The sequence below is a fragment of the Mustela nivalis genome (assembly GCF_964662115.1).
Source record: "Mustela nivalis genome assembly, chromosome: 11".
Classification (NCBI taxonomy): domain Eukaryota; kingdom Metazoa; phylum Chordata; class Mammalia; order Carnivora; family Mustelidae; genus Mustela; species Mustela nivalis.
Window position 1 is genome coordinate 49,854,827 of NC_139030.1, and position 18,297 is coordinate 49,873,123.

An 18,297-nucleotide genomic window follows, 5' to 3' on the forward strand; every position below is an offset into this window, starting at 1 on the left:
AACCGTTTATGCGTTTTTTTCTATGAACTGTTCTTATAAACAATTGGAGCAGCACATTTCCTAGCTTATTTAGAGAAGAGATTCTGAGTCATCTGATACCTCTCCAAACCGCATGAGAGCAGATGACCACAAACCAGATATGCTATTATTTGAGGGGAAAAAGTAGAATTGGCCTCTGGATTATTTTGTCTAGAAACCTTTTCCATATAGTTACTCTGGGTATACTCTACAAATGCTCTTAGAAAATTATTTCAATGAAAGGTCACTTTGAATTCAGGAATACATTCATTCATGCAGTTTTGGACAATTATACACTCTTTTAAAAATGTATACCCCGGGATATTTGGATACTGTGTCATGAAAAAGGGAAAATACATAGGATCACAATTAGGTACAGTTTGCCACGTATTTATTCATGAATTAAATGTAAATGTCCTATCCTAAAAAAATACCAGAACATTCCCATCAGGTTGGTTTAGGATCTCACCTCGTATTTCCAGCTAAGTGTTGGATTGATTAATATCTCTTATGCATGCAGAATCTTTCTGTAATCAGGTCACGTAAGTATGTTGGAGATTAAAAAAAAATTTTGCAAATTTGGTTGCTGTTTCCAAACACATCTTGAGATAAATTTACATATATGTGTGTATCATTATAAAATAAGCATTTATTCCATTCATATTTGCTCTAAATGTCCAGATCAAGGGAATAATTTCACCTGCCTATAAGAGATGGGAAGTGAAAATAACTTAAATAAACTTGAAAACCCAATTCCAATTTCTTTCACACTGTGTTCAATTAAATGCCCAATTAATTTAAATGGATAGACTGTAAATAAAGCAGTGCACATGATTATCATCTAATTAGCACTGGCCAGCATTATAATGTGCTCATTAGTGAGTTGTCTGGTATCCTAAGGCTCATAATGAGTAATCAGGGTACACGTGATTGGCATGTAGCTGTCTGGGTGCAACAACTCAATCCAATAAATCAGTAAGAAGACAGAATGTGCAGGAGAAAAAGGAAGAATGCACAGCTGGTAAATTGGCAGTTTCCTCCTTTGTATGATTCAGGTACAGCTCCTACTCTCAGATACAAAAGGATAAATTTGAGAACAGCAGAATGGCTGGAGGTAGAAAGGGAAATCTTCACTCAAGGTGACACAGAACAAGTGCCTAAAGTTATTATGAGTGATTACAGAAAAGAAAGAAGCTACTCTGCATTTATGTGTCGGGAGTATGTATCCCTAATACACCAAGCATGGAATCAACGAAGAGATGAGAGATGTTTTAATAAAATTTCTCAGAAGATGAAAATTTAGTTAATTGTTTATATCTACCCCATGATAACATTCACAAAGCATTTTATAATTTAGAAGGTCTTTTGCCCTTATAATTTTTGCATGTTACTATGAAATCAGTTAGCAGGCTGTAGGTAAGGAATGCAGCCATAAGTTGCATTTACTGTTAAATATGTGAGAAATCACTATGATGGGTCTCATAGACTGGCTTGTCTACACCCAATACTGCATCCCTTTCCCTTGCTTGCCTCTGTTACAGAGGTTGGGAAGTAAAGTCTTTACCTTTCCAGACTCCCTCCCCTAAGGCTAGGGGAGGCGGGATGAAACTATTATGATTAGTGAAATACAGGCTCCGGTGCCTGGGTGGCTCAGTCATTTAAGCATCTGCCTTCCGCTCTGGTCATGATCCCTGGGAGCTGGGATTGAGTCCCGCATGGGGCTCCCTGCTCCCTAGGGAGTTTGCTTCTCTCTTTCTCTCTGTCTCTGTCTCTGTCTCTCTCTCTTTCTCTGTAGTTCATGAATTAAAAGAAAAAAATACAGACTCAAGTCTCTTTGGAGGCTCTTCCTTTTGGAACAAAGCCTGGGTTGAAGAAAGGCTGTTTTCCTTATTTCTTCTCTCCTGGAGGCACAGCAGGCATGCGGTTGTCACCTGGTCAGAAGCCACACACCATGACTGGCAGAGCAAGGAGATGGGCTGAGCCTGATTCCTGGACATCCTTGAGCAGTTACTCCCGCCTACCTGGGAGCCATCCTGCTGCATGGAAAGGAAACAGCCCTCATTTGTTTCGGCCACTGAAGTATTTAGTGTAGCTGTGGATGTTGCCATTAATTATGGATGAACACAATCTTAATACTTTTAGTTTTGTTAATAAACATACTGACATGTAAGTATAAATAACGCCATGTTGAGATACTGACGTGTGCTTAAATAACCTTAAACTATGACCTTGCTCAAATAACCTTAAAATATGACCTCGATATCTAAAGGTAGATCAAAAATATCAGTTGAAAGAAAGAACTCATCACAGTCTTTTTCAAATGTCAATGCTATGAAAAGGAGGTGTCACTGGATGGAAATCCTTGCGGCTCATTCTAGTGATTTTCCAGGAACATTCCAGGTATCCCACTTTATTATGCTTCTAGTGAAGCAGGCTTTCACTTAGAGACTTGTGTTTTGTGGTCATGCTTTCTTGTCCCCTCACATAAGAAATTGTTGTTAGTCTGGGAATGATCTAGATTCTACTGGCACAATATAGCCAGAGCTGAAAAGAAAGTGATTCACTAAGAGGATGAATTTGAAACAGGGTGGGTTGAAAGAGATGGGGAATAATGTTACCATCTAATCTAGATGTAGTCTCAACCAATTCTTCCAACCCCTCAGGCCCATCTTGAGCTCATCCTTGCATCTCTAGCACATAAAGTATTTGTCAGGAAGGCACCCAGGGAGATTCAGGAGAAAATATAAACATGGACAGGAGGGGTCCTGTTTGAGCTGGAGAATGTTATTATGTATATATGTTATTATGTATGCCTGTTCTTATATATAACCCCTTAGTATCTCTACCTGCAAGAAATATGTCCTCATTAGGATGGTGAGGAAGGGGAAATGGAGCTGGTAATTTAATTACAGTCTCTCTTTTGTAAGATAGGTGAGCGGGCAGTCTGAATATTCTCATGTTAATTTGGCCCAGTAACATCAATTAAATTATTCCATGCATCTCTTTTCATAGCTATAAAAATCAGATTCTAATTGGAATAGAATGTTTTAAAGATTGAAATGTATTATATAAATCTAAAATTGTTTATTAAAGTAGCGAATTAAACATGGACTAATTTCTAGAATTACAGTATGTTTGATTGCATAAAAGTAAAATTTAATATGCTCCGGCTCTTCTTCCAATTTGATTGAATGGGACCCTCAGGGGTGCCGAATGTCAGAGGTGGAATGCATGGACCTTTCATTCTAAGCTCATTTTACTCACTTGAGAAATTACTCAACCGAGACCTCCAACATTAACTGACCACCCAGCATCACAGTGGTCAGATCTAGAAACCCACTAGACTAGACTAGAATGCAGGCTCCAGTCCAGGGAGCTTGCTATCAAACTCCTCAAAGTCTTTCATACATCTATCTGTCCTAGAATTTTCTAGCACCTCCCCCTCTACGATCTGATCCCCTTTGGGATCCACATGGGGATATGTGACACTGCCTCTTGATTGGCCAGCAGGAGCAGGGAAGGCATCAACATTTCAATGCTAAGAGAATAAGATGCACAATAAAGTCTCACAAAGTCAAACAAGAATACTTATTTTCCCTTTGTTAAGTCAATGCAAGCTTCATTAGAAAGATAGCAACATCTCTACCATTGCTTTCATTCAAAAAATCTAAAAAAAGGTAGAGTTTGTAATCATTCTGTAGAAAAAGAAATCTCAAGGACCAGATGTTTTAACGTGGAATTATTGAGCTTGAAGGCAAGGGTGGTGTCTAGGAAAGGCAGTGACATGTATATACAGCGGCCACCTTTAGAAAACCCTCCATTAATGGCAGAATGTGTGAGCAAGGATGGCAATCTGGCCACGGCTGTTCATAAGACACACAGTGAACGAGGAAAAAGTCAGTTCTTTGAACAGAAGTTAGAGTGTGATTGACCCAATGATGTGCACAGGCAGGTGACAGCTAGCAGAGGAAGGACGCTCTTCATCTTAATGAGTTCTGTCTTTCTTTTCCAGACACACATATGGCCTGCTGCTCCTGCAGAATATACAGATTGTCCCAGGGAAGTGGGTTCTGCTTCACCTGAGCCAGCCCTGGACACAGGCTCAGGTGCTGCTCCTTGAGCGAAAGATCCTCTTGGTGGGCCCTGATCTGTGCCCCAAACCCCACCCTGGAGGACGACAGCTGCCGCTCTTCTCTCATTACCTTTCCCCGTCCTGGCATCTCTTTGGGGAAATACCACGGTTTCTGAGCTGAAGACAGATTCCTTTTCAGTATCACATGGCAAAATGTTAGAAGAAAAAAAAAATCCTAAGAAATTTAAAAATTCAAAACAGAAAATAATTAATCAGCTTTATGCTCGCCTTCATAACCTCAATCTTTGAATTTTCTCCCTCCTGGAGAGCAATCACTTCTGTGCTGCCAAAGAAACGAGATGTAATTCCTCCCAAGTCATTACTGTGATCTCCATCAAAGACTAACAAGAACTGTAACTCGTACTCCACCCCAAACCACCCCCAAATTTGACGGAGACTGCTCTCGTCCTTTGCACAGCTAAAATGAAGCACTTCTAATTCTTGTTTTCCCATAAGTCGCTGTCATTTGGCAGAAGTTTCTGGAATTGTTGCTTCTTGTACACCTCTCCTGCTGCTAACAATTCTTTTCAAGAAAAAAAGAAGTCTTTTTTTTTTCTTTTTTTAATTAACATGTAGCACCACACTAGTTTCAGTGTGAAATCGCCATCCGAAAGCATTGAAGGTAGGGAAGGAGGAAAAATTTAAAACACTATCTTGGTTTCTTGACAGCTCTTAGGTCCACATATTCATCCAGAGACTATTTGCAATTCCCAGTGTGGTCAGAACAGTCATGTAAGTAGGGCAAAATCTGCAGGGACAATTGGACACTAGGGATCCTTTTTTGACCAGTTTCTGAATATGCACGGAAGTACTGGTGTGCAGCGTACAGGTGCAGGAGCCCCAGACAAGCAGGAAAACTTGGTCAGAAGGTCATCCTAACTTCCAGAATGTGGTCATGAGGGAAAACTGTACCCAACTTTGTGGCCTTTCGAGGGTTCTAGGACACAGTGCAGGGAGAGGGAGCCTAGAGCCCTGGATCTGAGGCAACAGAGAGCTAAGGGTCCAGAAAGACCAGGTGGTCTGAGCTCGCAGGCCAGAGGGAGAGAGAAGGAGGCTGTGCACAGAGAGCCTCTTAGATCTGCAGGGGTCTCCCGGGGAAATGCAGCAGAGTCTACCGTTCACTTTCTGTAGGCACACTCTAGTCCTTCCAGCCTCGGAAATGTTCAGTTACCACACAGGCTAATTTTTTTTTTTTAATATGTAAAGTTCACAATGGGATTTTTCTATCACCATACATACCTTGTTAACAGTAACTATTATTAGTTTCATCTGGAAAATAAACTTCCAGGGGTTAATTAAAGATCTCAGGGCTGGAGGGAACACACCTTGTCCATGTTATATGAGCAATAAAATAAGGAGTTAGTTAGTACCATTCATGCTGTCTCACACACAGGATTGTGGACAGGTGACAATATAAAAATACCTTTTTTGGGCGCCTGGGTGGCTCAGTGGGTTAAGCTGCTGCCTTCGGCTCAGGTCATGATCTCAGGGTCCTGGGATCGAGTCCCGCATCGGGCTCTCTGCTCAGCAGGGAGCCTGCTTCCTCCTCTCTCTCTCTCTGCCTGCCTCTCCATCTACTTGTGATCTCTCTCTGTCAAATAAATAAATAAAATCTTAAAAAAAAAAAAAAAAAGATTTAAAAATACCTTTTTTTTTTTCCCCCTCAGGAAGAAGCACTATGCAACTTGATCTGTGCTATTCAATTCAGGAACCACGAGACACACATGACTTTAAAGATTCAAAGTGATTTAAAGTAAATAAAATTTTAAAATTCAGTTCCTCAGTTGCATTAGCTGCATTTCAGGAACTCAAGAGCCAATGTGGCTAGTGGCCATCGTGTTAGACAGCACAGGTATAGAACATTTCCATCATTGTAAATTTTGTTAAAGAGAGCTAGAATATATAGTTTCGTAATACTTAAGAGATGAGCAAGTCTTTGAGTTTCTCTTATGTCAAGGTTTTTGGTATGCGTATGTACCAATTTGATCTTGAATTTATTTATAGATTGTAAATACGTGTAAAGCATTCAGACATATAACTTTCAAGGGCATCTTATAATGTAATTTTAAAAATCTTCTTTCTGTTATACTGAAATAGGTCTAGAGAGGTCACCAGTTTAAACTTGTAAGGTAGATGTCCAATCAATAGGTTGTCAGAGGAAAGGGATTCAACACTCATCGTGAGAGCTTGTATAGGCAATAATCAATTTCTTTGCTTTTCTTTTCAAATATATGTTTGGACAGTTTCTCAAGTCGCCTGTCTTGATGTTCTTATCCTGAAAGCTCATGATATTGACATTTTTCTCCTGAATATGTAGATGTGTAGACGTTTTGAGTATATGGATATATTAACAGTGAGTCAAACAAGCTCAATTCCACTTATGTTTGGCAAATAAATTGGAAGCACAAGAGTTTTTCCATCATTATTAAAGGGAGGCATTTTCTGTAAGGCTGTGAGAAGCTGTTCCTCTTGCTGCCTAAGCAGTTTCTACTGCAAAAGCAATTTGCCACCAGATGGATCCCTCCGGGAGACATGAACTAGAGTAAAAAGGGAAATCTAATCACAGGGGGACTTTCAGGCTTTATGGCAGATGGGGTGGAATTGTTGGGGATTAATTATAGAAAATAAACCCACATCTCATCGTATTCCCCTTCCGAAGATCACATGTCACCCAACAGATAGCACTCACTATGTGTGGCTGAAGAGAACTTCTCTCTGGGAACCGAGGAGGGCTACACAGTGGAGTCAATATTGGAGCAAATCCCTCGACTGTTAATGCCACAGTTTTTTCATGCTTGGTGACAGCAGTCTGAGTCTCTGTTGAGATGGAGGATTCCTCCAAACTGACATTACTAATCTCAAATAAAGCTTTGGAAAAGGGATCCCAGAGAGGAATGAGCTCTCTGACAAGCGCAGAAGAATATGAGATGAGACAAAAGCATCGTAAAGTGTTAAAGGATTGAAGTGAATTTCTGAGGACAATTGGGGCGGACTTGAACCAATGACCAAGGGTCACCACCTTAAGAACGTTCTTTTCTCCTTTCCCCAAATGTCCCATCAACATGAGACAATTCATTCTTAAGATAATCTTTCGTCATCCCTAAGCTTCTTGCTTAGGAATCACCTGACCACTGAAACCAAGTTTGATTACCTTTAACGATAAAGCTGCTATGTATATCTTATAAAAGCAACAGCATATACTTTAAAAATACATTTAGAAAGGAAACAATAATTACTTTGATATTTAGAGGTTTTGTTATCCTCAACGAATATTTTGCCAAATAATACGTGCTTCAGCTGTTATGTTTTCAATATTTATGGATGATTTAATATATCATCATCTAAAATAATTCATGTACTGATATTCTTGAGAAAAGTTACATAAAACATTGTGGTGGACTATAGGTAACTAGGATCTGTAGCAAAATCTGACTCAAAATGTACTTGATTGAAATAACATAATTATTGACTTAAAGCCCAGAATTATGAGATCCAATAAGAAGAAAGAAGCAAAGAAAAACTCTTTTTTGAGAAATTCTAGTATAATATTAATATTCTTTCAATAATAATTTTTTAAAGTAAAGCTATAGATTTTCATCACAGTTCCATAATCATAAAGATTAAACCAATAATGTTTTTCTTGGGTTGGAGCATGACCTTGAGGAAAGCACTTGATTTCCTTGGCTTTGAAAGACTGGTAAATAATGTTCTAAGCAGAGGGTCTTCAGCAACGTTTATTGAAATACTAGAAAGTGCTACTGTAAAACAGATACCAGAACTTAAGCAGAAGCTCAAGTCCAGATAGTAACTTGACCTGTTTCCCCTGGATATGTAGCCAAATCTAGAGCCATGACTGGCCCCATCAGCACCCTGCATGGGGTAAGTCAAACAGGATGTGGAATTTTAATGACATTTCTGGAAAAACAACTAATTTACATGGCAATCATCACAGAAGGATTCACTCTTAACAGATTTTTACTTTTTAAAAATGAAGAAACAAAAACACATGATGGAAATACACATGAGAAAACTCGAGGTTCTACTTCCTGTTCTGAAAATGGTGTGACAACAGCCAGTGTTTTCACAACAGGATGAAACTCCCTCTCCTTATCTGAAAACTAAGGGGATTGGATTTGATGGGGGCTCCCACTAAAATGCCCACAGGAGCCATAAGTGGCCTGACCTTCCTATGATGAAGGTAAATGACACTGAGGCTCTTGTTGGGACTGTGAGAAAATGGAGAATGCTGCTTCTTACTGGGGCAATTGGTCAACAATGGTAGATTGTTTATAGGTGGGAATGCAGACCCTGAGGTGTCATATTGTCTGATGTGTCAAAAAATATATAGAAATTCAGAATTTTGTGTCAAATATTCTGGTTTTCAAACCAGACAATAATATTTATGTCAAATATTCTGGTGGGCAACTAATTTAAAATGGGGGTGTGGGGGAGACCACACTGAGACCAAACTAAGCTTAAGTATGATGGGATGGGCCATGGGGCCTGTGTCCGCCATTTTGTGATCTCTGGAAGCCTCCTGCCTGCCACTGCTCTATGGTTCTGCTGTAAGATGGTGGAGGAGCGTCATGCTGGGACCACAGAGCACTAAGCCCCTGCACAGCTCTAATTAATCTTCTTTTCACTCGGTTTCATTAACACATGAATACAGTAGGGAATCAGAGCGACCACAGTCAGTGGGATTGATGCACTTTTACAGAAAGACAGGATGTAAAATAAATGCTCTGCATGAGTGGGGATCTTGATGAAATGGTAGAGCTGCAGTGTGATCAATGAGGCCACGGCACAGAGCAGCCGGAAGCTCAGCTTGTAGCCGTTTTCCCCTCGGCAGCTCCTAAGGAACATCTCTGAGTTGATCGCAAAGCCCAAGCCAAAGAGCACCCCAAGATTCCTCACGAGTCCAGCGAAAGGCGTGGTGTCAATGTGGATCCAGTCAGGGTTGGCACACCATTTCTTGGCTATGGGCAGAGACCACAGCAGGTCAATGTCAAGCAGTCTGAGAAGCAGGTAAAAGCCAAGGGCAAACAGAAAAAGGAAGAGGCTGGTCTTCAGATAGGTGCTCAGGCTGGCGGTTTGGATGCCTGGGGTGTGTTCAAAGGCCTCCGCCACAAGCATGCCTGGGGATTAGAAAGAGACACTGAAGACCACCATGTGCCCTTGAGCCCCTCGGGAATCATTCCTCTCTGTATTAAAGAATTCGCCATCATGTTCATGATCAAAGCCTTTTAGACGTCTAGACCCTATTCATTTTCCAAAGCCCTTTCCCTAGGCAATAGCTAAAATACCTGCCCCATGCTCTTTACACCATCCATGTTAGCACAAGTGAATCTTTCAGGAGTCTGCGGCACTGGGTGGCAAACACTTGATAGGCAGAGCACTGATCTTAGGTGCTTGCAATTAATATTTTAATTGCCAAAGCCAATTATCTAGAGAACCTTTGAAAGGTGTGTGGGGTTGAATGGTGGAAACTCAATCATGGAGAAGGTTGCTGCTTCAAGAATTCAAAGCAGCTGCTCAATGAAGTCCCTGGTCATGTAATAATCACTTCAGGTGTATCGAATAGAGTGGCATGGCGTACAGCCTGGAGGGCCATTATGAAGTCTCTCAAACCAAGACACAAGCCCCCTGTCTGGGCTGATAGCTTGGGAGTTGGACATGGTGCTAGCCACACTTCAGAGAACCCAATCTCACCGAATGAGACCATGCACATCATGTACATGGAGGATTTGAGAGGTGTACTGAACGGCTTATGCTCCCAGGGCAGCATTTGGTATCAGTAGTTTGACAGAGTTACCTGAGACCAGGGTACCGACTACCAGGGAGAATCTGATGACATAAAACAAATGACACTAAAGCTTTCCAATGACGCAACTCAAGGTAAGTAATTATATTTACCACCAAATACTCCAAGAATAACTTGATGAGGAAAATGTGTTGCTATGAATACTCTGGAGATGCAGACACTGATTTGAATCAACCAAAATAGACTCCAAAGAAACGACCAGGTCAGTCTACGATGAAAGAATACATAAAAACATAAAAAGCAAAGAAATTGTATCACTTGTAAAACGCAGGGGGTGACACCAGATGATCTTTCTCAGAGGAATCCATCTAACTGTGACATAACGTTATGATTCTAGAGTCGGTTTTTTTCCCCCAGAATGTTTTCATGTGCTCCGTAGGATTTGAAAAGCTTTAACAGAGGTTTCTACATATACCAATGCATTAAGCTTAACCAGTGCAATATCCTGAGATTTTAATAAGTGAAATAAAAGGAAGCTAATTTGACAACCTGATAATTATTTTAATGGAGTATGGGCAATTCAAATTTGGGGGAATTACTAATATCTAGAATGACCTAGAGTGGATCATTTACATTTTTACTCTCTGTTGTATGTGTTTCCTCTTTTCTGTCTCAAGAAAACTCACTGGAGAGGCAGCTACTACTCTGATGAATATAATACAAGCATTTCATCAAGGGCAAATTTTCATTGGGCTTTATTTTACAGATGCTCAAGTCCCAATTCTTTTTTTTTTTTGACATATAGAAAATGAGACTAGGAAGTTGACTTAGACATTATATACTTTTGATTAGAAGCAGCAATTTTCAAAAAATTTTCAAAAATACTGTAGTCCAAGCTCATAATTTTAATAAAGATTTAGCAATATTCAGTTATAAGAATGCTTGGAGGTCTGCTGCTGAATGTTTGTTCCTGATAACTGGACCAAACTGGTTATTGAAAAACTAAGAAATAGAAAGAAATGAGACTTTCCAAGAGGTAGTAAACAGAAGTTATCCTTATGGGAGAAGGACAAACAGGGATTTGGTTGTATTAAGATAAGGAGTAGGCACTCAATAAATATTGATGGAAGAAATGAAATGTTGCAGTTATAAAAACCAAAAGGGAATTATAGAATTAAAAAAAAAAAAAAGAAACAAACATTTCTCAAGGTCTGGAAGATTGCGGAAGAAATGCACTACAGGGAAAAGGTGAGGCTTATTTAGATTCTCTTTTGAAAACCTGTCCATAGATAGAAAATATTAATTTCTTTAAATTATAGTTTCTGACTTGCTGTTTGGGGTTGGATAACAAACATATTAAGGTGTATAGGTTGTGGTCTCATTAGAATAAACTTAGAAAATATCCAGATTTCTTGGTGGTTTCTTATATTGTCCAATACTACTCTAAAAAGTAGAATATGTGATGGATCTTGGAAATGTTTTTTTTTTTTAAATTTTAGAAGAACTTTAATGTAATGGTATATGTTATAGAATTTTTTAAGAAATTAACTGACAAATCTTATCTTGGTAGCCTAATAATGTATGATTAAAGTGGTGCTCAGAATTGTTTTAATGATAGTTAAGTACTTCAGGAGAAAAGAGAAGGAAATATCCCAATTCCTATAAGAATTATGAATAATCTAATATTAAAATTCCGGGTCTCTCTAAACACTATGATTCTACTAACATTAAGTCTACTAAGATTCACATTTAAGTTTGCCTTTAGAAAGCTTTTAATTAAAAAGGCTGTATAGTCTTTAAAGCTAGAATATATGTTATTGATGTCAAAAACATTGGCTATTCAAAGAAGGAAACATAATTTTTCTAAGCCGATACATTCAAGGGGAATTATGAGTCCCAAACTTCTCGTTAATCTTAGAAGAGGGAATATGCATGCAAAAATACTTCCTTATATAATTTTAGATGACTTATTTATGAGCTACCAAAATGATTATTGTGTTATGGAAACCTAAAGGCACTTCTGGCGAGTCATTAATCAATTAAACATTTCCAACTTTATAATGTGGCAATAGCTCTGAGCTAACGAGGGCATTATCTTAAAGCAAACTATTAACTTTCTATCCATCTTGCTTTTTGGCTATGATTGAAGAGAATAAGCACATTTCAACAACTAAAAATATGCCAAAGTAAATTTTTAAAAGGCTTTCTGTATTCAAGACTTTCTGTTTGCACATTCCAGTGGCGCAGAAACTTGAGCAAGGCTGACCTGTACAGGTACATGGTCAACGACTTGTCCATCCGACCGACAGTGTGGCCCAGGGCAGCTGTTATCATGACGTACCAGACACACGATGAGCCCATTGCATGGCCAGATGGGCTTCCTGCAACAACAAAGTGCTAATCCATTTGAACGGTGGTTAATAGAGTATTGGTATCAGAAATAGTAGAATATTAGCCATGAAAGTGACACAGAACTCGGGGAAAAAACCACAGGCTACATGTAATGTTTAGAAATAGGTAGAAATAAAAGAAATCGAGTCAAATGGAGCCTCGAAACACTTTCAAGAAACATTTTTTCAGATTTTTTCAAGTTCATCACAATGCCAGAAATCAAAATGTTCAAGGCTAATTAAGAACATGGGCTGTTGCACCAAATCTGCCCCAGCCCTCCATGTCTTTCATGCCTATTTTTGATTGATGAGAAAATTAAAGTACTTGCATTGGACCCTGAATCAGTTCATTTTCCTCAGGCTGGAAAGTCAGACATCTGAAAGGTATCATTACTATGATCTGCTTTACCAACCGACTTACAAAGGACTGCCATGTTCTAGCGGCTACCTCTGGGCCTACCTTGTGCCTGGCCACTGAGACAGGTGTCTTTGTCGTTAAATGGATGAGGGAAGCTGTAAAGGGCATCAATCCTGCCAGAAGCCTGGCAGCCTTTCTATTTCCAGAATGTCTTTCCTATGCTGCTTGATTTAAAAAAAATAATAATAATAATTTGCTTTGATGCTTGCCATGAGTTATTACCAAGTGGAGATCTATTCATATTAAGCACCACTCTGTTTTGGAAAAATATTACATTAAACAAGGACAACCTATTCCTTATAGACCAAGTTCTTTTAAAGTTATATCTTATACAGGATTTTTCAGAGCCTATTATATCCTTACGTGAGTTGTAAATCTTTAGGGAGTGAAGATAGAATACAATCTCTTTCTCTCTTTTTTTTCTCCACAAAATGTCTTATGAGGTAGAAGATCCTGGGAAGTGCTGGGATAAACCAAAGTAGCATTTCAGTTGTCTCAAATGTTATCCATCCATCCATCCATCCATCTATACATCCATCCATCCCACAGTGGTTTCACAAAGATAAAATACACAGCACCCCTGTCCTAATGGAACAGCTTATTAGGGGAGCCAAATATATGTGAAGAATTAATTATAGTATGGTGAGATAAATAATATAACAGATGGGTGTATAGTTTTATGGGAGCAAGAAAGAAATAAATTCAGAGAATTCATTAGGAACTTACATATTCAGTATATTAAATATTTGTTTCAAGATGTCAAATGGCAAGAATTTTTTGCTATGTAACAAACTGTGCTAAGGTACATCATCACATATTCTCATAAATTAAAGTCTCACAAATTAAAGTATGAAAATAAATATTCAGGGGCGCCTGGTGGCTCAGTGGGTTAAGCCACTGCCTTCGGCTCAGGTCATGATCTCAGGGTCCTGGGATCGAGTCCCGCATTGGGCTCTTTGCTCAGCAGGGAGCCTGCTTCCCTCTCTCTCTCTCTCTCTGCCTACCTCTCTGTCTACTTGTGATCTCTCTATATAAAATAAATAAATAAAATCTTAAAAAAAAATAAAATAAATTTTCATACATATATATTATATATATGTATATATGTATGAAATTATATGTATATGTGTATGAAATATGTATATATGTATGAAATTATATAAATATATACATATATAAATTATGAGAATATCACACATTCTCATAAATTAAAGTCTCAGAAATTAAAGTATGAAAATAAATTTTCATACATATATATGTATTTTAAAACATTTTCATAATCTTATCAACTTTCATAGTATAGATTTCACACTCATACAGAATCTTAACTTATAAAAGGAAGTGGCCCGAGGAGTCTACTTATATGTTATATAAGCAAGAAAAAAAGAAAAAGACGTTTGAAAGAAAAAAATTCTAAGATTAGGAACAATGTCTACTGGCAATAGTAAAACAGGAAGTTCTTACCTCATTCATGACACTCTCAGAAGATCCATAATAACTTTGAAAGTTGCTCAGCCACAGATAAATCAACATTTCTAGGATTTTAATACAGTTCTTTGGGAATTTCTTCTAGCTAACTGTTTTTGTTTGTTTTAGAATCAAACCATTACAGTCTTCCAAGAAATAAATGCAAAATATAAAATCATTTGAAAAGTAGTCCCTGATTTACCCTTTTACATATAACAGAATGGTCATTCATAAAACTTCTTGCCTTTTCATTGGCAATTTTTATGCTTATGAACTTTTAGCATCCTCACTCATGACATTTTCTTTAATACCCTATATAATATCATATAGCAGGTAGGTGATAACCACACATCATGACTCTCTGTTGGAATATCTTTAGTAACTCGAGGCTGCAGTAATTGCTTACCTGGACCTGTTTCACATGTAGTGGGGAACTGTTCAAGGCACGGACTCGAGTGATTTGGGTAAATCTGAGTTTCTTGGACCCACCAGTAAGGCCGATGACCAAACAATATCCTGTATTTAAAGAAATATAAATATGCATACACATTTAAACACACAACTATTGCTTAACTGGGAATAGTGATCTCTCCTATAAAAATGAGTCAAACAGAGGGTTGACAGGGAAAGCTCATGATTAAGAGACTTTGGGTTCTGGTATGTCTCTTATTATAGAGGGAGTTTTTGGCATCCTAGTCTCCAGTAAAAAGAGGGACTTTTTTCCTTGTAGGGAAACTTCTGTGGATGCTTTGGATTCTTAGACTGGGGATATCCAAGTGGTTCCTAGAATTATCAATCTTTTCATTAAGATTTTCATTAAGATTAAGAAGCTCATTTAATTAACTTCTTATTTAATCACAGCATATGTTTTACAGGGTTTGGAATTTACTGATAAGTCAGATAAAGTATACATTTCTATGCTTTCTGTAAGTTCGATTTATGAATAGGTGTTTCAAATTAACTGCCATGTTTGAAAGATTTTCCAAGTAAAACCACACACATCTGAAATGTGATCATTAAGCCAAAGCTACAAATTTAAGAACAAGCTTTACGCAAAATAAAACAAATAGAAGGCTTACCATTTAAAAATAAGATTGAACCAATCCCCAATGACTGCCACCCATACCATCTTAGTTCCAACTGTCTGATTAAGTTGAAACCAAAGTGGAAAATAAATAGAAAAGATATTCCGGGGATCGCCAACATTGGACATAAAATTTAGAAAATTGTAGTAAGCTCGATAGTCTTTCTGCAAATGCTGAATAGCAAGCACTCCATTCCTATGAAGGAAATCCATCTTGAAAGAGAATCCGTTCTAAACACAGAGCAATTGGAGCTGAACTGCCCTGAGTGCCACTGTTTTTATATGCTATGCTCATGGCGGTCTGGCCATTACCACAACATGTGATGCTGACCATCTGTGAGAGGGCACGTCAGCCCTCCTCTGCCGGAAAGCTCATCTGTTGATGATTTTAACTGGTGCCAAAAAAGATGAAGTACATGCTGATCTGTGGCAAGTCGAGGGGAAATTTAGGTAGAGACACAGTGAATTTCTTATGCAGCCTTCCTTTTGTGTGCACAGTTGGCTCATGTTTGCTTGAAATTTTTTGCACACTTCATTTCCTTCAAGGGCAGAGACATTGGCAATTTCTATGCTTGGCTAGAAGACTACACAAATAATTACTGCATGTCAAATAGCCCTTAAAGCCATGCATTTTAATTTAAAATAGACTGTGGCTTTTTGACTATTTTATTGGGTCTTTGAGGAAAACGGATGAGTAAACATCTGGGCATGAAAAATGTATGCGATATGACAGGTTATTTTCTGAATGCAGACTTTCAAATAAAAATATTTTGATATTTCTTTATTAGCAGAGAGAATGACATGACATATATGGAACAGAGAAGGAAATACATGAAATATATGAAATCTGCCAGGAAACCTATTTTTTTTTTTTGACTGAAAGGCAGGAATGAAGACACAGAGGTCACTTGGGTAATAGAACTGTGTTAGGAATGAGTCATATTTTTATGGACAAGAGAATACACTTGAGAATACCAGGGACTCACTCGCGTGACAGGAAGACAAAAATCAGCTTTAAAACGCTTTTCACCGATCAGGAAAGTAGTTTGTTGAAAACAGAGCGTTCAGCAGAAATAGGAGAGAAGCACCCAAACAAGCATGTAGATTGAGAATAAACAGAAGGGCAGCTCAGAGAGACCCAGGGTCCAAGTCAGCAGTGAGGTGTTGAAGTTAGAGGACCAAGTGTGCAAGGCTTCAAGGGTCCCTGAAAAGCAATGAAGTCCCACGCAGTGGCGGAGGGGGAAGGTAGGTCAAGTGTTTGTTCTCCTCCCATTCACATCCTTGTCTTCTCTCATCATGGTCTCTTTATGAGGAACTTTCTTCACAGGTTGCGAACAGCCCCGTGGATTTCTCATCGTGTCCTGCCCTATCATTTAACAGCACCATCGTCATGGGAATCCAATGTCCATAAGCACTTTCCTAGTCTCTGTTGCCACCCCTGGAGAAAATGCTTTGACTGCCCATTAAAATCTTTTTGGATTTTTTTTTTTTTTAATGGTGTATCTTTGTCCTACCCCAGACAAATTAAGTTTCTGGTGATGGGACCCAAGCACTGGTAATTTAAAAAATACCTTCCAAGTGATTCCAATGTGCAGCTGGGGTTGAGAAGCGTTATTATAAAGAAATGTATTCATTGTCTGTTCTCCTTTCAGCCTTAAGCTCCTCCCCCTGTCCAAAGGCAACCTGAAAGAAGCTTCAATGACGTTGAATGTGTAAATTACTGTAAGTAACAGGATCTTCCTGTTCCACTCAGTTTTCACACCGGCTGATGTAAAGACTTCAGAGAATCTAGAATGAAAGAAACCCTAATCTATTGAGAGATGTATAAAGCTGGTAACAGTTGTATACAATCTTGATACTGTGGTCAAGAAGAGGTAAAACAATGGTGACAGCTTTCTGAAATGCATGCCTCATAAAGGAGGGCATACTGAGGGCAGCCTCCCTCACCTAGTTTTTTGGGGTACTCATCTGGAAGGAAGTTAAAATAAAATGGTTTCTGTGGGTGAGAACTCTGGTTTGACAGTCAAAGTGGGATGGCGAGTGGCACCAGGTCATTTTTCAGAAAGTAGATTTATTTTCTTATTTTATTTTGTTATCTTATTTTATTTATATGAGAGAGAGAGGACAAGGGAGCATGAGCAGGGGGGAGGAGGGACAAAGGCAGAGGAAAGGGAGAGGCAGACTCCCTGTTGAGTGTGGAGCCTGACGTAAGACTCCATCCCAGGACCCTGAGATCATGACCTGAGCCAGAGGCAGCCACTTAACCAACTGAGCACCCAGGTGCCCCCCAGAAAGTAACTTTAAATGGCTACCAGGAAATGAATATTGATCTCTATTCCCAGTGAGAAACTTACCAGTCTCCTTTATCATTCTGATCATTTCAGTGGGAGGAGAACCAGGAAGAAGTCAGCCAGCCCTGGCTCTCTGCACAGGCAGAGTTTTGCTTTTCCCCCAGGTGGCCCAGAATTACACCCTTGGTCTTCCCACTCATCTGATCTGAATGATTTATGTGTTGGGATAAAATCAAATGTGCTGAAAACTCTGTTTTGGTTTAGAAGCCTTGCATTCATGCTCTTCCAATTATTTGCTTTCAAAAATACTCCCTCCTATTATCCACTTTTAACTTTACAATAGTTCAGTAATCCTCATTTTAGTGATGGAAAAATGTGTTAGCAACCCGGCGTGGGTCATTTCTTTCGTGTAGGAGCTCTGTTTAAAGACTAAATTTTATTTCCAGACCAATGCTTCTTCTTAGTCTAGGCTCTGTCTTGGGGTTCAATGCCGACATTGGTGAGATTTTAAACAATGGTAAAATGAATACAAACTAATGTTATGACCAGTTTGTTTCAAATGTTTTCAACTACCCAGACCCCATAATTCACTGGTATCATCGTTCTGTGAAGCTTTTCTGTGTAGTCCTGAGAGAAGATTGGTTGACACAGAAGCACATCTGGCCAGCTGCCAGAGCACAAGGAGAACTTCATAGATACAATCACCACTTTGAACTTCTCTCGGATGGCTTATCCT

The 18,297-nt window shown here is 38.8% G+C and overlaps 1 protein-coding gene across 2 annotated transcripts; it reads right to left on the reverse strand.

Moving 5' to 3' along the window:
- Positions 1 to 7,731: 7,731 nt before the first annotated feature.
- G6PC2 (glucose-6-phosphatase catalytic subunit 2) lies at positions 7,732 to 15,545 on the reverse strand. 2 transcript variants are annotated; one of them, XM_082690100.1, is made up of 5 exons: positions 15,266 to 15,545; positions 14,593 to 14,702; positions 12,178 to 12,292; positions 10,064 to 10,179; positions 7,732 to 9,285 (listed from the first exon to the last, which is right to left on the reverse strand). In XM_082690100.1, the coding sequence occupies exons 1-5, from the start codon at positions 15,481 to 15,483 to the stop codon at positions 8,774 to 8,776; spliced, it is 1,071 nt and encodes a 356-aa protein (XP_082546226.1). In that variant the 5' UTR covers positions 15,484 to 15,545; the 3' UTR covers positions 7,732 to 8,773. The 2 variants fall into 2 exon arrangements, with proteins under 2 accessions (XP_082546226.1, XP_082546227.1); XM_082690101.1 differs by having other exon boundaries at positions 12,178 to 12,308; positions 15,266 to 15,525.
- Positions 15,546 to 18,297: the final 2,752 nt, after the last annotated feature.

Coding starts and splice junctions, on each gene's coding strand:
- G6PC2 (XM_082690100.1), bottom strand. CDS start 15,483: ATGGATTTCCTTCATAGGAATGGAGTGCTTGCTATTCAGCATTTGCAG. Junction 14,703..15,265: donor TTCAATCTTATTTTTAAATG/GTAAGCCTTCTA, acceptor CTTTAAATACAG/GATATTGTTTGGTCATCGGC. Junction 12,293..14,592: donor TACATGTGAAACAGGTCCAG/GTAAGCAATTAC, acceptor TTGTTGTTGCAG/GAAGCCCATCTGGCCATGCA.